Below are 27,356 nucleotides of genomic sequence, written 5' to 3'. Positions count from 1 at the left end.
AACTGGTGTTTTCATTTTTACTGAGATTTTCCAGTCACCTCCAGGGTTGAACAGAGATCATACTTTAAGCCGTTGTGTCTTTTTCATATCTAAAACCAAAGCCTGAGTGGTTTTTAATGAAGTCAATAAAACAACAAAGCTTTGTAGTCAGAAAATGTCGAAAAACCCGCGGATGACACGGTTGATCAACTGGATGGCTTGTTAAAAGTTTTGCAAAAATCCCAACTTGGAAATCTTGCTGTGTGTACTCATAAAAGACTTTTAAAGGCAAGTCACATTGAAAGGATCGGGTTTCATTTTTGTAAACAGTTGGAAAGAAGTTACCATGATAACATGTGCAATGTACTGGTGGACTCAGAGGCAGGCAGAGCAATCAACACCCTTGGTGCCCCAATATTTGAAAAAATCACTTTGCCCACCAAAGTGCCCTGTAAGTGGACATAATTGGACAAAGGGGCTCTTAAGTGCACTTTGAGAGGACAAAAATTTGACAATATGTCCTCCTTAGTGCCCTATTTTTGGACAAAATGCGACAATGTGCCCTCAAAAGTGCACTACAACTGGACAAAAGTTGTCAGCATTCCTCTAAAGTGCCCCTTAAGTGGACAAATTTTGACAATAAGCCCTCGTAAGTACCCTATTATTAGACAAAATTTGTCAGTGTGCCTCTAAAGTGCCCTTTTAAGTAGACAAAATTTGACAAAGTGCCCTATTATTGGACAAAATTCAACTATGTGCCCTCTCAAGTGCCCTAGGGTGGAAATATTTTATTTTAATATTTTAACATGCCCTCCTTAGTGGACAAAACTTGTCAGAGCTCCTCTTTAGTTCCTTTCAAATTGACAAAATTTGACAGTGTCCCCCCAAGTGACCTATTTTTGGACAGAATTTGACAATGTGCTCCTCTAAGTGCCCTACAACTGACAAAATTTGTCAGATTGCCTCTGAAGTGCCCTTAAAGTACAACAAACTTTGACTACCTGTAAGTGCCTTCTTATGACCCTGTCACTGGGCAAAATTTGTCAGAGTGCCTCTGAAGTGCCCTGTAGGTGGACAAATTTTGACACCGTGCCCTCCTAAGTGTCCTATTATTGAACAAAATTCGACACTGTGCCTCTGAGGTGCCCTTGAAGTGGACAATATTTTTGACAATGTGCCCTCTTAGTTGCCCTATTATTAGACAAAATTTAACAATGTGCCCTTTTAAGTGCCCTTTAAGTGGACAAAATTTGTCTGAGCTACACTTTAGTGCCATTAAAGTGGACAAAATGTGACAATGTGCCCTCCCAAGTGCCCTTTTATTGGACAAAGTTTGATTTGATTGCTAATCTACTTGTCAAAGTGATCGTTTTCCAGGGATTTTACTTTAAACATTTAGCATTCACCAAAGACATTCTTTAAATTTGTAGTATAAATTTACAAAATCCATGCCACTCATTTATTCATGTGACTGGAAAATCATCAGCAAAAATGGATTTAGATTAAAATGCTTAGCAGATGCCAACAACTGTACTTTTCTAATAACACTGAAGTTTTGGCATTATATCAGAAGCATGCAATCCATCCCCCACTGGGAAAACAACAATTTTGGAAGATGATTGCTTGAATTGATTAGATAAAAAAACAGACTGCATAAATGCAGATATTATTCAAACAGGCATCTTAAAGCAGTTATCCAGAATTCCTTGATATGAGTCTCATAATTTGTCTTGTGAAATCCCCTAAATTAGATTTTTTTTTCTCTTCATGACTTGGAACAGACTAGAAAAGATTGTGAAACATTGTGCTTCCCCTTCAGGGTGAACCAGCCTGAATGTTGTTGTAATGAGGTGAAACAAAATGCCTATATAGAGGAAAAGCATACACGTTAGAAATGATAGCCAAAAAACTATAAAAAAGTGTGATTCACAAAACAAACTTCCATGAGGACATGCACCTGTATGGAAACTCTGACTGGTGCAGACGCTCATTGTTTACAGATGCTGTGACTCTGTGTCTTTGTCTATGCTAAAGCTTGAGGCATTTGTGTAGCTCACCTTTGAATGATTGCTACATGATGACGACCTATAAACTCAAACACACAGTTGCAGATAGCAGATAGCGTCATGATGAGGAAGCATAAGATGACTGGTCTGGATCATTGTTGTACTTTTGCTAGTCTGTCAGCAAATACAAAACAAGATTTTTGTTGTGTATAGTCAGACATAGCTGCACCGTAAAACACTAAATCATTAAAAATGTAGTCTGATCCTGATATAAGTGGATCTCTTATATATTGACCTGAATATTGACCAGTACATTTTTGATTAAATTGATCCAGCAGCTTCGTAATCTTACAATAGCAGCAGCAGATGGAGCTTGGTTGCAGGATCAGGACTGTTTATCAACCTAATCAGTTGAGCATTAAATAAAATGAAAACACACAAAGACTTAGAGCATGCTTTGACTTAAAAAGGATGAGCTTGGATTGAGATCAACTTCAGTTATTGGATGGAGAGATTTTTTTTTTTCCTTCTGACCATGGCAGCAATATGTTTATCGAGCAAAGAACACGGTGCACTTTTCATTTTTATACATTCTTAAAAGTCAGGAGGAACATATTCTGTTAATTTGGGGCCTGTACAGCATGTTTTTGGGCCTTTTCTCATCAGATGTTGTAGAAAAAAGTACATCAGTGTTATTAATAAGATCAGCAAATTCTCTGTGTTTTTTAAGTGCCCTGATTCCCATGAAAGTGGGTTAAATGCACAGGACCAGGACCCTGAGACTGAGATGGGATTCAATTTGTTCCTTTTATTTTGAAAAATTTTTACTTTTCCTACCACAACATGTGCCTTTCTGTGTGGAGTTTGCATGTTCTCATCATGCATGTTTTAATTCTCCCCAGCTTCCTCCTACAATCCAAGGGCATGCTCATTAGGTCAATTTGTGATCCTCAATTGCCCGTAGTTTTGAATGTTGCCCAGCTAGCTGTTTGTCTGGTTGGGTCAGCCTTATGGTTGACTGGCGACCAGTCCAGGGTGTATCCTGCCTCTCACCCAATGACAGGCGAGATCAGCCCCATTCTGTATCACCATACTGGGTCAGGTCATGCTGGGTCAGGCCTTGGAGAATTCTCAATGGTACTAAGTTTAACAAGCTCTTATCAAATCCCCACTTACAGGCTTAACCCAAATTTATTTTGCTCACCATTCCTTGCTATGGATGCAAAAACTTCAAGCTTATCTGTTTATTTTATCCACATTTGTGCACAAATGAGGGCTGTCAAGATTGAGTTAACCATGATTAATTAAGGTCCACAATTAGTGCACTAATTTTTAAAATTTCCTTTAAAGTTCCTTTTTCTGTGGTTGAATTCATGTTATAATCTTCAATCTAACTCTAAAGCAGGTCTGTATCTAGACAGGAAGTCATTCACCCTTGGTTTAAGACAGTGGGAAAATCCAAAATGACACAAAAAAGTTTAAAATGCAAAATAGTAGAATTTTAGAATTGGATAAAAAGGGTCCAGTTGATCACACTGAACTGCAGAAATTCTGAGATTGATCTTGATTTAAAAAATGTAAATCTTTTGACCACCCAAGCATAAACCAAACAAACCCATCCATAAATGATATTTAGGCTTCTTCGGCAGAATTTGTGGCTTTTTGCTGCTATAGGCAGGCTCAGAGTTGCTTATCTGGAGAAACGGGAGAATTCCCGGTTGGTGTGGCTGCTTTTAGGGCAACATGGGCTGGGGTAGACTGACTGTAAGTACATCATATAGGTTGTAAATCATAAGGGATGGGCTTGAGCATTTATTGTTTGAATGGCTTTTTCCCCTAGCAACTGCCTTCTCACTCTCTGCAGTTCCCATCGCCCCCTCCCTCTCCTTCTAACTCCCAAATGAAAGCCAATTGGTGTGCCTGGTCAGGAGGTCCACCACTGATGGAAATGTCACATGACATTTTATTTCTGACTTTATTTAGAAAATTTTCTCCTTTTACCCAGTCTTAATTTCGTTGACTAAAACTATGACTAAAAATGTTCTTCAACAGCCTTTTTTCCATGAAAAAAAAAAAGACTAAAACTAAAAAAATAATAAAATAAATAGATCTGTGATGACTAAAACTGACTAAAACTAAGTTTAGTTTTTGACAAGATGACTAAAACTAGACTAAAATGAAATTTAGTTTACGCCGGACATTCAAAATCTGTGATATTTCTCCACCGTGGGTAAATCTGTCAAAAACAATGCATCTGTAGCTATTCTGCCTTTTAGCTGTAGAAAGCATGGACCCCAGGTTTGGCAGGGTGCAGAGAACACACTACCATGATTTGGTACCAGATATATGCAAGAAATAAATGGTTGGAGTAAAAGTTAAGACTAAAATGTGAGGACTTTTTATGGACTAAAACTAGACTAAAATGTTTTGAGTTTTTTGCTGACTTAATCTAGACTAAAACTAAAAAGGGTAGAAATGACTAAAATGTGACTAAAACTAAAATGCTTTACATTTAAAGACTAAAACTAAGACTGAAATTTAAAATAGCTACCAAAATTAACACTGCTTTTACCACAAACCATGGTGTAAAGGGACAAACACACAACCCCTTAAAGACTGCGTAAAAGTGAAATCTATAAACGGGGTCCAGGTGTCAATACATTAATGTCACGTTTTGTATCTGTTGTATCCATGTTTTTTAGTGGAATTAGTGATAACATTTTTTTACCCAAGCTATAAACGATGGGGGATTTTCAGACTTAAAGTTTTACGTGCTTGGATTTTCTGCCATTCTTCCTTGCAAATCTCAGTCGGGTTGAATGGGGGCATTTGTTTGACGGCCAGTTTTAGGTCTCTCCAGAGGTGTTCAATAGGGTTCAAGTCATGCTCTGGGTGGGCTGCTCAAGGACCTTCACAGAGTTGTCCCTTAGCCACACCTGTGTCGTCTTGTTGAAAGGTGAACCTTTGGCCCAGTCTGAGGGCCTAAGTGCTGTGGGACAGGTTTTCATTGTCACTGTTACTTTGTTCCATCCAGCTTTCCCTCAACCCTGACCTGCTGCTGATAGACACCCCCACAGCATGATGCTGCCACAACCATACTTCACTGTTAGGACCGTATTGGACAGGTGATGAGCAGTGCATAGTTTCCTCCAGAAATGATGTGTAGAATTGAGGTCAAACAGTTAAATCTTGGTTTCATCAGACCAGAGAATCTTGTTTCTCACAGTCTAAGAGTCCTTCAGGTTTGTTTGTTTGTTTTGTTTTGTTTGGGTTTTTTTTTTGTTTTGGGGGGTTTTTTTGTCTATTTTTTTATTTTTTGCAAAGTCTCTTTCAAGTGTTTTGCACTAAGCAGAGGCTTCAGCCTACTCACTCTGCCATAAAACCCGGATCAGTGGAGGGCTGCAGTGATGGTTGTCCTTCAGGAACTTTGTCCCATCTCCACACAGGATCTGTGGAGCTCAGTCAGAGTGACCATCAGGTTCTTCCTTGCAACCAGCTCTTGGAAGAGTCAAACTTCTTCCATTCAGGAATAATGGAGGCCACTGTGGTCTTGAATACCTTCAGTGCCGCAACATTTTTAATGGTACCCTTCGCAAGATCTTTGCCTTGCAACAATCCTGGCTCTTGCCCTGCAGGCAGTTTCTTTGACCTCATGGCTTGGTTTTTGCTGTTATGCAGAAATGAGCATTCCTAAAACGTATGTACAGCTGTGGCTGGTATTACGTTACATCTAAATGATATAATTTTAGACCTGATTTTGGTGCCATTTGCAGGAAAGATCCAGTTGCATGCTCAGTGCAATAGTTGCTGTTAATAAAGCACTGTAGTATTTATAGCCAAATGTTAAAAGTAACCTTTTATTCTTTTAAAGTTATTACTCGGAGGAAAATTATTAGAATATATATACTAAGTCCACAGTTACATAACTTTTAAAAGTTGTGAACCAAATTGGGCTGGTCTGACCAATGAGGGCTGAAAATGAGTCCTACTCTGGCCCTGGTTGTAGTAACTGATAGTCATGAGGGGGCTGTGACTGGATGAAAGGTGTCTCCTGATATACATGATCACCACATGATGCTTCTGGCTTTGCCAGATGATCTGATAAAGGGTCAATAAAGTGTTTTCTTGTGATTGAAAAGAACAAACATCAAAAACGGAACAGGGTGCTCCACTCAGGACAAACAAATTTGGCAAGAAATACAGGACATACTGTCTAAGACGGGACAGTTGGCAACCCTACAGTTAAAAGACTTCCTAACTTGATGCCCACAGCGCTTTACCTAGCTCACTTGTCAAACAAAAACATGCCCAGTTTTCAAGCAGAGGGAAATATGTTCACTTAATAGTACAAAATCTAATTTAATCTCATCAGAAAATCACAAATGTACAAAAATACAGCATTAGCAGCATTTTTATAAGTGTTGAAGGCACATCCTTGAGCATGCATAAATAATACAGAGGCGCCAAGACATCCAAAAAGAAGTCATCCATCTTTGATGGCAGATGTAAAACCTTCATTTTACCTGCTATAGATCTAAATATCAGCAGTGAAGGAAGACTAGTTTTTCAGGTTAAGTATTTCTGTAGTGAAGCTTGTCTAAAATCATAAAGATTGCATTTCTGTAAAAAAGATTAAAGAATTGGATTAATATACAATATTAATATCTCATATCTTAAATCCGGGAGTCTTAAACGTGAATCTTTGTTCTAGATTCTGTCTAAATTTTATGGGTCTTTGTTTTGAGATTTTGTAGGTTGTGAATTTGAGTCATCAAAAATTGATGTCTGACCTAGGAAGATGGTCCAAAAGCTTCTTTTTTTTTCTCCATCTGCATTCCAGTCAAGGAGAAATTACACAGCGTGAAGTTTGTCCTGAATCTTACCCTAAAAACAATCATGCACCATATTTCGGAAGCATTCTGCGTGCATGTAAACACATTGGGTGCTCTCTTCTCTGCTGTATAATAAAGCTTGAATGAGTGGAGGAAAAAACTCTCTGACGTCTGCAGTCTCTGGGGAGAGATATTTCTACCTTTGACCGAGGTTTTCTATCAAATATTGAAGGTGGACGTCCAAAGATAGCCTTGATGACATTAAAGCAGAGTGGTGGCTCTGCTGAAGCTTAAAGTGACACTCAGCAGTTTGGAAAGGAAGGCAGGGCCAGTTTTTGTGGTCTGCATGCAGCAATGGGCACAAGGGGGAAAAAAATCAACCTCTTTTTTCAAAAATATACCTCAGGAAGCCTCCATTTATCAAGCCGCTGTAAGAATCAGTGGAAATGTTTCATCTCACCTCTAAAATCATTTTTCAGATTCCATTAGGCCACATCCCAAGCCTGAGGGCCATTTAGATCCAGTGAATGTGGCTTTAATCAGACTCTCATCAGATACTGGTCATAAATATTAACTTTAATAATTTACAGACAGGTTCATGCAGAGTTCTCCAACCCCAAGCGACACACTCAGCTGTGCATATGTGTCTCACAAACATGACAGAACTTGATGGAATTAGTGTTTCTGTGAGCAATTACCAAGGAATGACTGTGTACTTTGCTTTAACACGACAGCTGAACACATTTAACATCAAACTGCATTATCTGACACTATGATTCTCTCATTTTTTTACAAGACTGAGATGACATGGACTTGATTATCCCAAGTAGGATTGGGTTTAAGTATCATATTCCAATTTTTCTACCTAGGAAACAGGATTCAGTGGCATGCATACACCTTGTCTCATCTTTATTGACAACTGCTGGTTACCTGCACAGGCCTGGCTTTTATATATATATATAATCTTCATGTTCCTGTTACAGTTAAAACATTTTGGATGGGAGCAGAGAGACGCCAACAACCTCCATTGTTAAAAAATGAAGCAAATGCAGACATGCAATAAACTGCAGTTTCTTGAGCACTGAAAACCACATCCACACCCCATGCTGATTTTTCTATAAGCATGTTTACAGCCTGGTTCAATAAACGATTGTGGTCTGAATAGTTCCTGCCTCTATGGGCTTACAGTGTATAGGGGATTTTATTTGTTTTATAACTGAGCTGTTTTAGTTTAACTATGAGTTATGCATCATTAGGGGAAGCTTCAACAGATTAAATTGGGCTGCACTGAGATCGGTAGCCACTAAGCTGCTGTATCTGCAGCAGAGCTACTTGTCAGAGCTGATGATGGTCAGCCTTCGGTGCACAATCTCTCTAGAGATACACCTTAACTCCACTGCAATGTTGGCAGTTTACAGTACCTGCAAAAAGTATTCAGCCTCTCAGATGTTTTACCCTTTTATTCATTTTATGAAACAATTATGTTCAATATAATTTAGCTTTTTTGACCAAAAAAAAACCTTTACTGTCAAAGTGAAAACAGATTTCATCTAAGTAATGTCATGAACAAAAATATGTAAGATACAATAAGTGACTGCATAAATCAGTGATTTTCAACACATAGCTCTTGAGCCAAATGTGTCTCTTTTGTGATGATTTATGGCTCTTCTATGTCTTCATTTGAAATATTTTTTGCCCCTTTACTCTGATTTTTTTTTTTTTTTTTTTTTTTGCCATTTTTGCCATTTTTTTGGCCACTCTTGCTGCTTTTTGCCCATTTTAGTCACCTTTCAGTAATTTTTGCCACATTTTTACCACTATTTTTGACCAATTTTGCCACCTGTAACTCATTTTTTTTGTTGTTATCCATTTTTTGCCATTTTTTCTCCCAATTTTTGCCTTTTTTTTACCCAGTTTTTGCGACTTCTTTGCCTCTTTTTGACAATTTTTGCCACTTTAACTTATTACCTCCGACAAGGAGGTTATGTGATCGGTGTTTTTTTTTTTTTTTTTGTTTGTTTGTTTGTTAGTCAGTTTGTTTGTTAACAACATAACCCAAAAAGTTCTACATGGATTTTGATGAAATTTTCAGAAAATGGCAGAAATGGCGCAAGGAAGAACTGATTAGATTTTGGGAGTGATCTGGATCACCGTCTGGATACAGGAATTTTTTAAAGGATTCTGTACCATTGGGAGATAGGGCTAATGGTGGAGGTCTTCGCTCTCTGAGTGCTTTTCTAGTTTTTGACGAGGAGGAGATTAGTGAGAGCGGCCATGAAGACACCTATGAATACTCTGATGGAACTCCAAGCTTCAGCAGCTGAGATGGGAGAGAGACTGCATACAACAACTGTTGGCCGGGTTCTTCAGCAGTCAAAGCTTTATAGGAGAGTGGGGAAGAGAAAGCCAGTGTTGAAGAAAACTGATTAAATCTGGACTGGAGTTCACCAAAAGGCATGTAGGAGAATGTTTTTTTGTTCTGATAAAGTCAAAATTGTGTTTTTTGGCCATCAGACAAGACAAGACAATCCAGGATCCGTCTTATTCAGTCTGCACGAGAACTCGGTTTGGGCGACGATTTATTTTCCAGCAAGACGACGACCCAAAGCAGAGAGCCACACAAAAATGAGCCAACGAGGACAAGGGGAATGTTCTGGAGTAGCTGAGTCAAATCTCCAACCTCAATCCAATGGAGAATTTGTGACTGGACTTGAAAAGGGCTGTTGACACCCAATCCGTTGAACCTGACAGAGCTTGAGCAGTTTAACAAAGAAGAATGGAGTAAAATTGCAGTGTTCAATGTGATGTGCAAGCCTAATTGAGATCTATCCACTCAGACTCAGTGCTGTGATTGCAGCCAATGGTGACTCTACTAAATACTGACTTAAAGGAGGTTAATATTTATGCAGTTAATTCATTTACATTACATATTTTATTTATTTGACATTACTTTGTATAAATCTGTTTTCACTGTGACATTAAAACCACAACATATTGATTGTTTTATTAAAATCAACAAAAGGGTAAAATATCAAAGGGAGCTATTTGTAGGCACTATTTGTGGAGGAAATTGTTTTACTTAAAAATATTTTAATAATGAAGTGCAGATGGTCAAGTGGTTTAAGCCGCTACCCATGTACGCGGGCGGCCTGGGTTTGATTCCGGCCTGTGGCCCTTAGCCCCATGTCTCTCCCCACTCTCTTCCCTGTTTCCAAGTCTATCCATTGTCCTTCCTCTGTCAAATAAAGGCATGAAAAGGCCCAAAAATAAATCTTAAAAAAAAAAATGTAAGAGGACTACAAACAAATGCTGTGTTGACTATTTCATATTTTGTAGGTCAGTAGATACTCTGAATTCCAAGGGTGCAAAAAAACTAAAGTGGACTTTTCATGTTTCTTTTAATGCAGTGTTTTTTTTTTATCAGGATTTTAGTTAGTTTGAGGTAATCTAATTTCAACAACCTCAAAGCAGACAGAACCTCATGCTCCTAGGGGTCCTGGACCTCAGGTTGGGAAGCAATGCTTTATTGGACAGACTTTCATCTTGGCTGCTATGTAAAGGAAAGGATCTCCACTACTTCTGGTTTTACAGATTTTTAGTTGTGCCCTTGAGGTGACTCTAATGTGACAATAGAAGTACAGTCTAAACTGGTATATGTGTTTTTCAGCAGTTGTCAGGTTATGCACACATGCATTGTTTTAATGTAATGGAGAATTCAAACACATGTGCTGCAGCCCCTCATGTCGTTCAGTGACAGCTGCCATTGTCCTTAGCTCTTTCTGTGCTCCAGGCCTCCACTCTGGTCTAATGACAGAATGCTATGAATACAAGAATATAAATGAACAAGTATCTCTGTGTGCATGTAAATGACATATCCCAAAATCCTCTAAATCCATAATGCTCATAACCAGGATATCCATGTCCAAGTTAATGCACTAAATATGTGTCTTTTTGTATTTCTTCTCCTCGTTCTTCTCTGCCTGATCTCTGACACCTCTGCAAGCTCTCTCTCATCTCTTCCTCTGCTTCAACTTTCCCCTTTTCTAAAAGCTCTCTGAAGACAATGTTCGCTCTTTGATCTGCTAACTCCTGTACACACATGTTTAAAGAGCATTTCTTGTTGATTACAACTTGGATCCTGTTTGTGTGGCTCTGGCCAATATTTCTGTTATTAATAACAACTATTATTGTGTTTGAAGCTGCAATTTGGGATTGCAGCAACATCCCAGAGCAGCAGTCAAAGAAACATAAGGACTTAAGTGTCAGTGCTGAAAACAAACAACCACTGGGCACGCACAGCGCTCATTTAAACTGAAGGATTATGACAAATATTATGTGTTATTACTTTCAATTAACTTATTTATGGGGTGTTTTTTGATATAAACAATGGTTGAAGCTTCATAAATGACAGCTACGTAGTTATAAATCAAAACAGGCCTTTTAATGTGCTGTTTCCAAAGATTAAGGGATATTCTGTGTGTATCCAAAGCATTACATGTTGATGGAACCATTTCACTGAATCTCCAGAAGGAGTCTGCTGTTGATACAGGTTTTTTTCATGCTCTTTTACAGGCAAAATATTTTTTATATCCCTCTGAGGTGACACGGCCAGAGTTAAACAGATGACAAGATCAGTTACACGGCTATGTAATTATCTTCTACATTTACAATGAGACATTAAAATCAATAGCTGATCAATGAGCAGCCTTTAAAGTTTCATGTGACATTCAGTTGAATCAAAGCAGTTAAAAACCTGTACGTTTATGAACTCAGAAAACACGTTCCTTATGATTTAACGCTCTAGATTTATAGATCAAAGTCTTCTGAACGTTATGGTGTTCAATTTCTGAACTAAGGTCCCATTTAGAGGCAGTATAGCAAACCAGGATCTGTTCTTTCTTTTTTTAAGATTAATTGCCGGGATTTGTATGCCTTTATTGATAGCAGAGGATATTGGATAGAATCAGAAAAAGGGATGAGAGCTGGGGAGAGACATGGGCGAAAGTGCCACAGGCCAGATTCAATCCCGGGCTGACCACGTACATGGGGCGCACCTTAAACCACTAGGCCACAAGCGCCCCAGTTCTGTGCATTTTTGAGAAAAAAATGAACATTTTGGGGGAAAAAATAAAGTTTTGAGACTATAGAGTCATATATTTTCAAGAAAACAAACTCAAAATGTCAGTTTAAAAAGTCAAAAATTAACAAGAAAAAAAAATTGAAAATGTGGACATTGGAAACTTGAGAATTTTAAGTTTTAAAATCATAAATTTACAACATTGTTAAGGCAAAATTTTACAAGAAACCATCTGAAAGTAATAGTTGGATTTTTAACTTTTTTACCTTGGTTTATGTACCTTTATTACTGTTAAAGGAAAAAAAAAATCTTTATTTTATCTCGTAAATTATGACTTTTTAAACTTGAGAATTTTTGTTTTTATCTTGAAAATTAATAGATCCTCTTAATTATTCTCATTATTATTATTTAGAGTAGTCCTTATATGCTGTCATAGTGAGTTTATAGATAGTTTTTTAGGAACAAGTGTCTGTACGCCTATCATGTTGAAATATTGCCTATGAAAACAATCAAAATATATGGGTATGTTTTTCAAATGGGTTCTAAGGGGGTTAGCATTTCTTTGATACAAGTTGGGGCGGCCCTTCGGAAAAAAGGTTGGGAACCACTGCTTTAGAGCACGGCAATCAAAAAGTCTCTAACAAACTACCACTAAAGTACTAGTGTTAGTGCCGAAACTGATCAAGTCCACCTTTGGTATGAGGCCAAGCTGTGCTAGAAGTGTTGTAGTGTTGGTATGTTGTCCAAATTATTTTTATCCTAGTTTTTTCAGTGGGTACTGCAAATTTACAAATATGCAAAAAATATGTAGGACTACATAAACTCTACAGCATATGAAACAGTGCAGATGTGACACAGTTTTAAAAGACTGAGTGCACCGTTGTTTGCACTCAGAGGGTGGCAGAACTGAGTTCCTAGGTTGGGTGTAATGCTGCCAGGACCTATAAGCTACTACTTGCTACTATTTGCTATCCAGTAACTTAAGAGGCATGCTAATGCAAGTATAAACAGGCTCCAAAGGCAGCTAATATGATCTTTAAGATGACGTTTCTCAGCACCAACTCAGTTCCTGTGTCTGAAGTTGCTCATCTGACTATAAAAAAGACAATACACGAAAGAATATGGCCGAAGTCCATAAATGCTACCTGTTGACTTTATCAGAAACCCTGAAAGGTTTCCAGAGGCTACAGGATGATCAGAGAATAGCTGATGGAATCTATGATAAGTCCCAGTATGAAAACTTTTTGGTACACAAAAATAATGTTGATGGTAAAATGCTTACCTCTTTGCCAAACTTGGTGATTTTACTCTGCTATCCTGTCAGACATTATACAAATGTTTTAACTTTTTATTATCACCAAACAGTTAGGAAATGTTCTTCCCCCAACCAAACAAAAGAAGATTTTAACCTTCAGACATCCTCCTGCACACACTTTAGCTCTTCCTGTTGTTCAGAGTCACAGTCTACTGAGTTCAGTTATTTTAGTATTTCTTGGACTCTGGTGGCTGTGCATTATGAGTTAAAATAGTTTATTGTGAGTCTTCCAGGTGATTTTTATATGCTTTGTTTTTATTAAGAGCCTTATATAAGACAAAGAAGCAATACTGTGAGGAAATGAAAAAGGACTGATGCTGAATAATGTTTGTATGATTCTGCAGGTTGTCCACTGTTGTTGGAGCGGATCAGATACTGGTCGTTCACAATGGACAGATCGCAGAGAGAGGAAGGTAAGCTTGTTTATATTTAAAAGAGTACAATGACAAAAGCCCATTTAAGAGGCAAGACTGTGTCTGCAGGATGTTTTTATCTAGACAGACTGACAACCAATGATGTATGTGTATGGTGGTTTGGTGGTGTCACACCTTAACAATCTTGTGTGTCCTAGGTGGTTTCAAATTTGTTATCTGTGGATCAAAAACACTGAGTGGTTTTTGTGAGGGACCCCTCAGATCCTCTGGTGTTTTTTTCTGCCCTAAAGGCTGGATGACCACCAAAAACCTGCAGCCCTTCTAGTGTCTAATTGAGGCTGGTGCAAAAACACAATGAATCCCTATTAGATCCCTTATAAATACCAGTTTTGGCAGCAGAAATAAACAGCCTGGGACAAAAATGGTCTGGGTCTTAACAGCTCATGTTTCTACTGGTAACAAACAGAGGTGATTTTAGACCATTTTAGCACCCTCAAATTTCATCTCAGCACCCCCAAAATAATCATAACAGGAGCATTTGCCCAACCAGGCATTTTTTTTTAGATTTGAGAGAAATTAAAAATATATCAATTTTAAATTTTAGCCAACAAAACATTAAAGTCTCAAAGATAATCCATGTCAGGATGCAGTGAAAATGAATGGACACTGCAGAAACAAGGTGGTCAAGTTCTAGTTGTTTTCTAGGAGCCCTAAATGGCTAACCTGACCTGATAGACTGTTTCATCTATCCATTGCATGGATATAGTTCACATTCATCTGGGAAACCTCCTATATAAAGCATCACAGGCCAATAGGAGCAACTAGACAAAATGTGGTTGTAGATATCCACAGCTCAGTTACTGCCCTGAGCTCTACTGGCTAACGCTAATGTGTGTATAGCGAAGCTATTCTGTGAATAAGACTCATGCTGAAACCATTCGGAAGACATGTAAAAACATCTTCTCTGCCAACACAAGATTTTGGTGTGGCTCTTTGCCCTCGTTTCAACAGAGAAATGTGGTACGGTTTTGATTAAACTGCCACTAACTTTGGCTACTTCCTAGCTAATAGGTGCAGCCGTAGCAGCAGCCATTGAATACCCCATAACTCACACACACCCATGCCAAAGCAGGTTGGCAGAAGAGCTAAAACAACTTGGAAAGCTTTCAGTGTTGTTTTTTTTTCTTTTGCTCTTTATTTAATAAATATGTGGCCCAATTCCTAATAAAACTGCCGTTATATTATAGCTACATCCAAGCTAATAGCTACATTGGCAGCAGCCCTTGCCATCGGCTTCCTGTGCAACTTGACCCCACGCTACCGCATCGTTCTCCTCAAATAATGCTGCTTGGTACAGTTTGGCACAATCTTTGTAGACTAGAGCAAGATGGATTTGCCTGATGAAAGTCTGTTTTGCAAGGTTATTAAAGGCCTGTTTTAACTCCACACTTTTTTCTGTTATTAGCATGATCCTGAGCAAGGTAGAATCTGTAGAATCTGCTGGCCCTCAATCTTTGCAGCATAAAATCCATATTCCTTGGCTGAATATCATTACTGAATGCTCAGTTATATGTCAGAATAACACAGCATTTTCACGGCTTTATCCCCATTTTTAAATATAGTGCCAAACTACGATGTTTTTACGAGCTATCGGTGCTATCAGTTCACTATTGTTTTTAACAGTTACATCGGTTAAGAACAGCTACATGGGCATCTGTGGCAGCCTTTAGCTGACTAGTCACACTCATCCCTAGTTGTGAAGTAGTGACGTGCATACTTGAGTGATGTCCATGTTTTGAAGAGGGGAACTATAATGCCAAACTAGGGACAGGACTTGGAAATTTGCAACAAAATCTATGTGTAGCACATCAGTTTTTAATTAAAAATATGTTAAATATATTAAATTGCACCATCACTATCAAAGAAAATGAATCAACTATACCACTGCTTATGTTTTTTTACACATTAACACAGAGACACTTGAGCTGCCATTAAACTGCTGATGCATTTAGTCCTTTGATATAAGAGCTGGGACTTCCACTCAGAGGTACACCCCCCTTCCCGTAGCGGTGGTAAACAAGGTGTAAGTGATATAATTCAGCCCTGATGTTTAAATATCACTCATCATAGATCATCCAGCTGTGTGTGCAGCTCTGAGAGACAGATCACTCACATGCATCAGAGGGTAAACACATGAAGAGACTCGGTTTGCCCCTGCAGGCATGTATGGGGAACCCCAACCCAAAAACCATTCATCTTTTGATCGACACTGTGATGTAAACACAGGACGGGACGGCCAAACGTCCGGTGTCAGGATTCACACAGTTTGTACCACAAAGTGATGAAGTGAACCTTCAAACAGGGACAGAGAGTCCTCAGGCTGTCCCAGGTCTTTACATTCTTTATGAGGACCAGGTCCAGGCTGGGATGATTTAGTCTGAGGACCATATTAACATGTGACATTAACAAGTGTCCAGACTTAGTTTATGTATACGTAAGTATATCTAAAAGAATATGCTTGATACAATTACTTTTACACAAGAGGAAAAAGGAAGTTTATCCCCAGCCTGAAGGGCATAGTCACAGGTGATGGCTTCAGAGAAAATGACCAACCAGTACTGAGGTAAAATTTGTACTTTGTGATGCTGAATGTTGGCATTGCAAGCTACCATGCAAAAACAGACTTCTTGCTGTTGTTTTAAACTCAACAGGTCTCGCTCAAGTTGAGTTGCAAATGATTTGTTCATGTCTGGAATAAAAGTTCTGTATGAACTCATGTGCATAAAATGGACCTTGTATACCTGAATCTCTATAGTTGCTGTCAGTAGCTGCATTGCATTGTTGGTTATGTTGGCGATTCATATGATAAGTGAAAAATAACTGCTGACAAAGAATTTTTTTTTATTCTACTGCATCAAATTAATGTTATGCAATGGTAAGTCAGTGGAATACACTTTTAAATTCCTAATCTACTTTATGATGGACATCCTCTTTAAAGACAGTCTGAGGAGTGTTTACTATCCTTTCTGTTTAGTTTTTTTGCTTGTTCACATTCGTCCCATGTTGTCTTTACTTTTTTTCTCAGTTTTTCTTATCTCTTCACTCCTTCCTATCTTAATCTTTCTTTTTGCTCTCTATTTTCCTCTCTATCTGTCTCAGTTTCTTGCCGTCATCTATTTCCGACTCACGTCATGTTTCCTGCTCTCCCTGTCTGTCTGGAAGTCCAGACAGTGACAGACTTTTGGTTTTATTAATTCATAGTAAAGTTGGATGAAGTCTGCAGACGGCTCAACTTTGTTTTTAAAGCCGCTCTGGTGTCACAAGACATTATAAGTGACCCACCTTCTCCCCTGTCTGCTCTGCTTTCCCAGGAATTTCCATCCTTTAATGTTTAAGCATTTTTTTCTCTTCTTTAAATCTTCCTCTTCCTCACATTCATGCTTAGAAACAAGATTTAGAAAAATATCGTAAATGCATTTTCAGCCTGAATTCTGGAAAACTTAAAAGACTATGACAACTAGAATTTAAACTATGAAAAAGTTTACAAAAATTCTTTTTTCCTCATCTAATCTGCAGCAAGGATATACTGTGTTTGGAGAGTCTTACAAGTAATCAGTATCTCTCTCTGGTTTTGTCCAGGCACGAGGAACTGCTGATCCGAGGAGGCCTGTACGCAGCCATGTGGACGAAACAGCAGAAAAGTCTCAACACAGAAACAGAAACACAGACGAACACTCAGACTCAAGATGTCTGACATGGAATGGAATTTTTTTATCATAAGAAACTCAATATATAATTCTTGGTGTATCCACTGTTTTATAATCTTACATTTTCTGACCAATTGCCTAAATAAAGCTGGGGATTCTTCAAGCTGTGAACTGTTATCATCATTTTTATCTGTCTACTTTCACAGAGACTGAAGAAATGATAACAATACAAAAGAAATGGTTAAGACAACATAATGCTAAGATATCACTGAATTCCAAAGCCAATAGCTTGGCCAGATTTGATGTGTGGCATCAAGCTAATCCATCTTGCAAAGCTCAAAGCTCAAAGCTGACTCCAAGTCAGAGAATGACCGGTCCAATCAGCATCATTTGAGGAGAAAAAGGTGGTGGCTTGGGGCGTGGTTTAGTGACAGCAAAACTGTAATACCTACTAATAATCTACTAATATGTCAAGTTGCTCTGATTGGTCCATAATGAATGTGACAGACCGAGCATTTGTCCAGTTACCTTCAAAGATTTTCTGCCAGTTCAAACTCTCTGTGATGTTTTTATTTTACTGTTGATGTTGTTTATATGGACTTAATTTTTTTAAAGCCATAAAATTTAAATGTGATTCAAATGTGGTCAGTTGTCCTAAAATGTGGAAATTCAGTGTAATAATTGCAATTTTGAAAACATTAGATTGACAGCCCTATTTTGTTGCAAGTGACCCCATTAATGTTGAAGTTTCATAAGATTTTGGCAAACATTGTTTGGTAAAAATAACCTATAATCCACTATCTATATATAAAATAAAATATTAGAATATTCTAGAAAAGTCAGATTTGCAAAGGTTTCCTGAGCCTTCATACTCTCCCTCTGTTTCAGTTCACACAACAACAATCATGGGGAAGACTGCTGACTTGACAAATGTCCAGAAGACAATCATTTCACTCTTGATGGGGGGTAAGCCACAAAAGGTTACTGCTGAAAAGGCAGGCTGTTCTCAGAGGCTGTATCAAAGCATATTCATGGAAAGTTGGAAGGGATAAGTGTGGTAAGAAAAGGAACACAAGCAACAAAGGTGAGCTCAGCCATCAGAGAATTGTCAAAAAATGCAGATTCAAGAATTTAGGGGAGCTTCTCAAGGAGTGGACTGAGACTGGATCAAGATCAACCACATAGACTGGTTCAGGTAATAGGCTACAAGTTTAGTGTTTTTAGTGGCGCATCACACCTGAACTACAGACATCATTATGGTCTTACCTGGACTAGGAAGAAAAAGAACTGAACCGTTGCTCAATGGTCCAAAGTCCTGTTTTCAGATGAAAGCAAATTTTGCATTTCTTTTGGAAATCAAGGTCCCAAGTCTGGAGGAAGATTGGAGAGGCCAAAAATCCAAGGTTTTTGAAGTCTGGTGATTTCAGTTTCCACAGTCAGTGATGGTTTGGGGTGCCATGTCATCTGCTGCTGATGGTCCACTGGTCTTCATCAAGTCCATAGTCAATGCTGTCAACTGTCTAGCAGGAGATATTAGAGCTTTTCATGCTTCCATCTGCTGAGAAGAATTGTGGAGACACTTATTTCCTTTTCACCTGTCCACAGTGAAGCCAAAATACCAGAAACTGACCATTGTGTTACTGTGTTTTTAATTGGTCAGTCAATTTATCTGACCTGACCACATAGAGAATCTGAGGAAATGTCATAAAGAAGATGAGAGACCAGACTACAAGACAATCCAGATGAGCTGAAGGCTGCTATCAGAGCAACACCCCAGCAGGACCACAGACTGATTGGCTCCTTGACACATCATATCGATGCAGTAATTCATGAAGGAGCTCCAACCAGTTTTTCAGTGCATAAATGAGCAGAACTTTTGAGGGTCAACATTTCTTTCTTATGAAACCTGTTTGGGCCAATGTTTTCATATTCCGATATTTTGAGATAATGGAATTCTGATTTTCATGAGCTGTGAGCCATAGTCATCAAGACTTAAAAAAAACATGAACATGGACCTCTTCATCTGCTGACCCTGACATTGACTGACTTGAGGAAAGGACATATGTGACAATTTTGATTATTTATACCAGGATTTGCATATTTGTGACAAATATGGATGAATTTAATGCATTCTGAATGTTCGCTTGAGGATAATGTCAGAGGGCACCTCAGAGTACCACAGGACCCTGCTTGAGGAAGGCTGGTTTACATGTTGGATGCCAGCTTTGGTTTTTTATGTGAGACCCTTGTAATTGACACATCCATTCAGCCGAACTTCAACCTACCAATTTTTTCATCTTGACAACATCTCAACCACATTTCCCATTGTAACTATCATAATCACAAGAGCTGAATCATTTAGGACAAAGAAAAAAAAAAGTCTAACACTTATTCAGATGTTCAGCTACCTGAATCTGAGGGGTTCAACTATTGCTGTTAGAACTTTCCTTTTTAGCTTTTAGCTGACATGAACAATTAGACAAATTAACTCCTTCTGGAGGTAGAAGCTCCTGTGTCACAAAGGAAAGCTGCCGTGATCAGCTGTTCCCATTGTGAAGATTACATCGAGGTCATTAAAGGCCAAGGTGATTGTATTACTGAGATTGTTTTGGCGTAAACATCCTGGATGGGCAGAAAGCGCCACTCAGAGTCAAAGGTTAATGTTGGAGTAAAACTAGATCAGCAGCCTGAGGGCTGGAGAGACAGATGGAGAGGGTGTTTTAGTGGCAACTCTATCTTGTTTGCCACAATAGTCTTTTTAAAAATGACTGTACCTTCAAATTGTCTGCAGAGAATTGTATTACAAATTTAAATGTTCTACTATGTTCCAAAACCTATCAGCTGTAGGGATATGTTTCTTTGATAATAGTGTCCACTGCCAGGCTGGGACAAAATTTTATGTCAACCATTTAAAACTCAATTCCTTGCATATTTCTCTTTCTGTTTTTCCCTGTAGTCCCCCATACTCTTTGCTAATCCAGCCTCAGAAGGAGGCTGTCCCCCAATAAGTCTCATTTTTCCTAAGGTTGCCTTTTCATTTGAAGGGTTTTTTTTTTTTTTTTTTTTGCTGGGAGCTTGCTCTGGCGGATAAATGTTGGGTTTTTTATAAAAATGATATCCTAAACAGTGGGGTCTCAACATGCTGTCTTTTAAAAAAATCACAATATAACTGTAGCTGTGATTTGGTCCGATATAAAAAAGGATTATTGACACTTTATTGATAAACAGGCAGCACACACTTGAAGATAGATCTAAACCACCCCACACCACTCTGCCGCCCTGTCAGAGTGTCAGGTCTAAAGAAATAGTTTTGAAATAGGTTAATGGTTTCCGTCCTAGTCTGGGACCCAGACAGATCAGAGAGCTCATGTTTTATTTGCTCTGGCAGAAATGTCTGGTTCTCCTCCTGTTCAGACAGATTTCTGTCTGACCTGATTCAAGGTCAGAAAATCATAACAGCTTATGTCATAGGGGGCAGGTTTTAGCACCTTTAGGTACTGTTTGTAAACGACCAAGATGGCTTCCGCTGATGGAAAGTGGTCTGAATACACTGTCTTGACAGTATGTGCTTGTCGTTTGGCAATAAAATCGTTAAACACCAATTATCCAAGTATCATGTTGAACTACAATCAATGCATTTAAATTTTAGAAGCAGCTGCAGCCTAGAAATACATCAAACTCTTTTCTTTAAGTTTGTATTTTACAGCATTTTGCTTCACAGTTGCATCTCCTGAAAACTGGAAAAACAAAATTAGGGGTTCAGAATAAGTTTACATTTGCAGGAAGGTGAGAAGAACACTTATTCAAGTATGGGTGCCTGATATTTTATTTGATGTGTGGCTTATGCAGCCAAAGTGTTGGCCTTTCAGCAACTTGTGGGAACTGTACTTGGAATTAAAAAGTCCATCTTTGTCTTTTTTGGACCAATTTATTATTAGTAGACCAGATGAATTGCAATCTGTATAAAACTGACTTCAGCCATTGGTTCTGCAGAAGCATTAGAAAGCCCATCAATGGTAGTCACCTGATTAAAAATGTTGACTCAGCCTAACTTGATGAATGTAGAAACAGTCAGAGGTGAACAAAAGCAGGCCTTGAGGTTCCTAAAAAATTGCTACATTGTGCCAGTTCAGTGCTTTTTTCATTTTCTTTTCATTTCATTTTTCCACTTTTTCATGCTCAGTGCTTACTGACCTTTGGTACACACATAAACAGTATTTTACGTCACTGAAAACACTCTTTGGAAATCTCCTCTCAGGGTAAAGATTTTTCAAGCATTTTTGTGTGAATGGGGAAAACACCATGCGGGTGTGCGTGCTGGTGTTTTCCTCTAAGGTCATTAATGGTGCGCTAAATTATCACTTTCATTTTTTGGTAATGTTGGACGTAGCCAGACTTGTGCTGGTGTTAATGTTGCTAACTGAACTCTTTATGAAACTGGTCTTTTGACATGCTTAGACACACACAGTTGCTTTCACACTATGCTGATGAACACAGACGACTGAATGGACACTGGTCCTTGATAAAACACTGAACAAAGCCAACCGTTTTGAATGAGACCAGGTTCAGGTTGGTGGGACAGCTTTGAAAATGAAACGGTCATTGCAAGGGCAGACTGATGTTGACATGGCATTCTCTTTAAAGCACGCAACAGAGTGTTTTGGCATTTTCATGTGGATGATTTTTAATTTTAAGTTTTGAAAATATTTGTGTGAGGATCTAAATGAACAGAACTACTTTATCGGATTTATTTATTTTTTATTCATTTATTGACTCTGTTAATATTATCTATTAAGTCACAGTCTGAGGGTTGACCCATGTATCACAGCCTCTCCTAACTGTTGAGGAAATAAATGTAGTTACTTTTTATACTGTGTTATGACTACACTGTATTGTAGTAGAGGGTTGCTACAACAGGCTGGCGAATTCTTAAAGGTGGAAATCAATCGGACCTATAAATGGTGTAGAAAAAATAAATGTGGCACACCAAGGTTTTCTGAGGTACATCAAGAGTCTCCTAGCTATGCTGGGCTAAATCAGTTCTAGTGACTGTAGATCAGTGGTAGAGTCAGCCATCTCATGTCAGGGACTGGCCATCTGTAATTAGGGCAAATGCTAGAAGGACCAATATGGGCCATTTGGGCCCATCATCTTTTTGCCACAATGATCATAAACTGTTGAGATATGCTGAGGATTTTTCTCTCTTTTGCACCATGTGTCTGCTGTTGTCCAGAAGGACTACAGAAATTTGCTCTGTGCTTGCGCATAGGATTTATCTATCCCAGAGACCATATCTATGGCCAGGTTGTGATGGTAGCATGCTTAGCCTATCTTAGTCAATACGTCAACATTTTGTTACTCCTTCTAAAGGATCCCGAGGTGTTCCTAGACCAAACAGGATATATAATCCTCCCAGCTTGTTCTCGGTCCCACTGGATATTTCCCCTCAGTTGAACCTCCTGATCAGATGAACCACCTCAACTGGCTCCTTTCGATGCAAAGAGCAGAGTTCTACTCTAAGCTCTCTCTGGATGTATGAACTCCTGAACCCAGCTACCCCCAAGAGAAGACTCATTTCAGTCTTATTTTATCTGTGATTTCATTATTTTGGTCATTATCCAGAGCTCATGAAAACAGGTGAGGGTTGGGTGGTAGATCACCAGGTAAATTGAAGAATTGGCTTCTGGCTCAGATCCCTCTTCACCACAATGCCTGCCTTACTGCTGATGCTTCACCAAACTGCCTTAAATCTCATGGTTCATTTTTCCCCCACTTGTGAACAAGACGCTGAGAAACTTGAACTCTGTTACCTAAGGCAAGGTCTCATTCCCAGCTAGAGAGGGCAACTCACAGGAGAGAACCACTGCCTTGGACTTGGAGGTACTGACCATCATCCCAACCATCTCCCCAAACTGGAAATCCTCCTCACCTGGGCTGCATTTAGAAATCCTGTCCATGGGACCATAACATGTTGTGTCTGCAACTTTTCTCTCCAGTTGCGTTTAAGCCTTGCCAGCCTGAATCAATCACTGCAATGATTATATTGTGCTCTTTTTTATTTTCTTTTATTTTGTCTTTTGTTGATGGTTTTGAAAAATGGGGCCAGTCAGTTGCAAATTCTAGGACCATTTGTAGGGCCCTAGTCCATCTGTGGTCATCTCTCAACTGGTAGGTTTGATATGGAGTTCCTGCAGTCATATGTTGCAGTGTCCTTAGGCAAGGCACTGAACCTTAACTTGCCCCCACTGATGTCATTGGGGAGTATGTATCAATGTCATTAGTTAATACTGAATACTAATCAAGATCCAACTGAAGTAACAGAATGCCAACAACAGCTAATATAGGAATTTAAACATGCTTAACTTACAGAGACAGTCCTGCCTTGCCTATTCATTGCCATCATAGGCTATGTTCTTCAGAATTAGCCATCTCAGTGTTTGTTTTCTTCAGAGTTGCAACCATTTTTGTAAATCTTTGTATTCCAGTTGGAAGCAGAATAAAAACATCTCAGAAATGTTGTTTTATATAACTACTTTATTGACTAGATTTTGTGAATAGCTGCATGCAACTAAAAACATTTTTCTAATTTACATCTCATACTCTGTACAGATGATTAAACACACTGTGAATATGCACATATCAACTTTTTGGACTCAGCTCTGGTCCAGAACGTCCCGCTCACTTGGAAAGATCATCTTCCCAATCAAACTTGGCCCCTTTAATAAAGATATCTCTACTGTAGAACAAATCAGTACAACAATATACATCAGTACAAACACAACAGGATGGCATGTACACTGGGCAGTGGTACACATGGTTACTATCAAAGACAGAGGGGAATGTACAGACATAAATCACAACGTTTCACCAGAAGTAGACAACATGTACACTGTTAGTGTAGGGAGGGGTTAGTAAAAGAAACTGTGCTGTTTCATATGGTGCCTCTGCATATGTGATGGAGCACACACACACACCTACACACAAGTTGTGCCCTTATTAAAATGCCATAGCCAGTCTGTGTTGCAGCGAGGGCAGTCTCAGTGCTTCATATCTTAATCATGATCACTGCAAACCACTTTCTGACTCTGGATCCCTGCCTTTCTCTGTCTCTTTTTGTCTTTCTCTGGTTAAGTCTTCATCCTAAAATGTAGTCCCTGGCTTCAGAAAGCAATCAGTTATCTCTTTTTAAGACCAGGATTTTTTTCAGCTTTTCCTAATGGCCATCAAAATATTACTCTTAGAATTTAAGAACACAAAGCAACCTTGGCTTCACTTCAGTGTCTACTTGATAACAGAGATTAAAAACAGCCAAGAGGACCTGTTTTAAAGCCTCATTTATACTTCTGTGTCAGATCTACATCATAGACCCACATAATTCTGAACCCTGCACAGAGGCCTCTGCACCTAGCCAACATGCCACCCCCCTTTAGAGATTTAGAGACAAGCCAAAATGAGGCAGACTGCAGGCCCTTTGATTGGTCTGCTGGGTAAAACTGGTGACTCCTAGTCTCTGAGTGATGACAGGCTTACTATGTGTCACTTGTTCCCAGTGAGAGAATGATCGGACCAATCAGCATCATTTGTGGAAAAAGAGGCGCTTACTGACACTTTTCTCATTTGTTGCCATATTTGACTCAAATACCTTTTTGGTTATCTGAAAATTTCATTTCTTGTCTTTAAAAAAACTGCAAGAATCATGTATTGACACGATATAGTGCATTCAGCGTGCAGACCTTCTTCTCTTTCCCCAAATTTTTTTATGTTGTAGCTTGATCTTAAAATCGTTCAAAGTAATTTTTTCTTTGTTGGAAGGCCCAGATCTGGGGAAGGCTTCAAAAGAATTTCTGCTTCACTGCTGCCTTGCCAAACTATATAATCAAGGGAGAAGGGCCTTAGTAAGACAGGTAACCAAGAATCTGATGACCTAGCTTCAGAGATTCTGTGTGGAGATGGGACAAAGTTCAGAAAGACAAAGCCTGCTTGGAGTTTGCAAACTAAACTAAACAAAAAAAAAAACACATAAAAGCCAAGCAGGGTTTCATTTGCTTTGCACTGAGAGGCTTCAGTCTAGCCATTCTGCCATAGAGTACAGCTCAATGGAGGGCTACACTGACGGTTGTCCTCCTGGAGCTTTGTCCCATCTCCACACAGGATCTCTGGAGCTCAATCAGAGTGACCATCAGGTTCTTGTTCACCTCTCTTACTAAGGCCCTTGTCCCCCAGTTGCTCAGTTTTCCCTGGGCGACCAACTCTTGGACAAGTCCTGGTTATGACAAACCTTTTCCATTTGAGAATTGAGGAGGCCACTGTGAACTGTGATCTGTGCCCTGCAACAATCCTGTCTCTGAGCTCTGCAGGCAGTTCCTTTGGCCTCATGACTTGGTTTTGGCTCTGATATGTCATGACTGTCATTTGTGAGGCCTTCTATAGGGAGGTGCATGCCTTTCAATTTCATTTAGTACAGGTGGACTCCAATCGAGGTGAAGAAATATCCAGAGCAATGGGAGCAACATGGGCTAAATTCCATGTGTTGTCTGAAGGTCTGAATACTTTTAATAAATATGCAAAAACATTATTGATTTATGGGTAATAAAAATACAGAACCTGGTCTTTATGAACCAGGTTTTGATCCACATCCCTAGTCATAAATCTGTCAGTAGGTCACAGAAGTAATACGAAGTCATTGGTGAGGTGAAGTTAATTTGAATGGTGGCAAACCACAGGATATACAGTAATACAGCACCAGAAAACCTCAGTCTTTTAATTTTCTAATTGACTCACTCATGATAGAAAATAATCACAGAATATTTCTGAAAATAAACAAAAAAATTATCTCAGAAAGGAAAAGTTACATGTTGCTCTCAATTTGGACTTCCTACCACAAGATAACAACTCCTGTGTGAACTTGTAATTCTCCTGTGATCTTGGGATCTCTTGTCTCCAGCTGTTGAAAGCATGCACTGCATCACACATAGCTCCAGGAATGCATCCAGTAAGCAAGGACAAGTGCTACTAGTTGGAGCTAAATTTGGATTTGAAGTCAGGCTCCCTGATGTTTTTCCACTTAGTTGAATTAACAAATAATTTGCAGTAGCAGAAATTATTATTGTTATTGATGCCAAATGGTAATATTAAGATAAACATGCCTTGACTAAAGCAAGTGTTTGAGTACTTCTGCTAACCTCTTGGCTTGCTGGCTGACAGCTGATCTAAAGACAAGGGTTTTTCTCCTTTTGTCATGTCTTATTTAAGTGGGTGGTTTTGCAAAATATCATTGCAAGTTAAAGGGTTCTAAAAGAGTAATACTGTCTTTTGTAAAACACTGTCTGAATTTACATCATGTAGAATTCAGTGATGTCTTTATAAACAATAAATGACAGGGTTTATTTTCATAATAGCTGAGGTTTAGATTTTTTCCTAAAAGATTTGAGAAAATTAAGAAGCAGTTAGGAAATGGCAGAGAAAAATAAAGGACATTGAAGAAACAAAAATTGGCCAAATAACACTTTTAAAGTGAGTTAATAATGAAATTAAAGCTAGCAATAGAAACACGGGGGGATTTGAAAGAAGAAGGAAGAAGAATAAAGAAATAAAAGGAGATATAAAAGTAATGATGGGAAGAAAGGACAGAGGAGGCTAGATGAGGAGATAAAGTAAGGTGGTAGGAAGGTATCCAACCAAGGTGAAGAAAAGGACAGAATAAAAAGAGCAGATAAAGTAATAAAAGAACAAAGAGGGAATCAGTGTGGTAAAGATAAAAATAGAGATAAATGATTGGCTCTGAAAGTGCCCTAGAGATTCTTCCACACACAGACTCTACACCCAATGACCCAGGCAGGAGCTAGCACTGGCCTCTGAGAGTGGCTGTCCTCCTGCTGAACTCACTTCACATGGTGTTCAGGACACCCATCCCATTGGGACGAGCTGTCATCGCTATGGTTACCGCCTTAGTACGGACAGAAAAAACACAAACCTGTGTGGACGAGGCACACTGAAAAGAAAGTCCTACATTAACGCACACCAGAAAAGGTGCATGAGTGTACGGCAAACTCTTGTGTACGGTGTG

The 27,356-nt window shown here is 38.9% G+C and overlaps 1 protein-coding gene across 1 annotated transcript in view; it reads left to right on the top strand.

Annotated features, from left to right (window-relative positions):
• The window catches only part of abcb6b (ATP-binding cassette, sub-family B (MDR/TAP), member 6b), a 58,339-nt gene extending 37,358 nt beyond the window's left edge, over positions 1-20,981 (top strand). The window contains exons 19-21 of the mRNA XM_041806364.1: positions 13,554-13,622; positions 17,223-17,331; positions 20,943-20,981. Of these exons, the coding sequence (XP_041662298.1) occupies positions 13,554-13,622; positions 17,223-17,331; positions 20,943-20,981 (217 nt within the window). The remainder of the gene's footprint in view (positions 1-13,553; positions 13,623-17,222; positions 17,332-20,942) is intronic.
• Positions 20,982-27,356: the final 6,375 nt, after the last annotated feature.

Source organism: Cheilinus undulatus, linkage group 15, assembly GCF_018320785.1.
Source record: "Cheilinus undulatus linkage group 15, ASM1832078v1, whole genome shotgun sequence".
NCBI classification, from domain to species: Eukaryota; Metazoa; Chordata; class Actinopteri; order Labriformes; family Labridae; genus Cheilinus; species Cheilinus undulatus.
The sequence above is the reverse complement of the archived record's forward strand: the minus strand, read 5'-3'. Positions and strand labels throughout refer to the sequence as shown.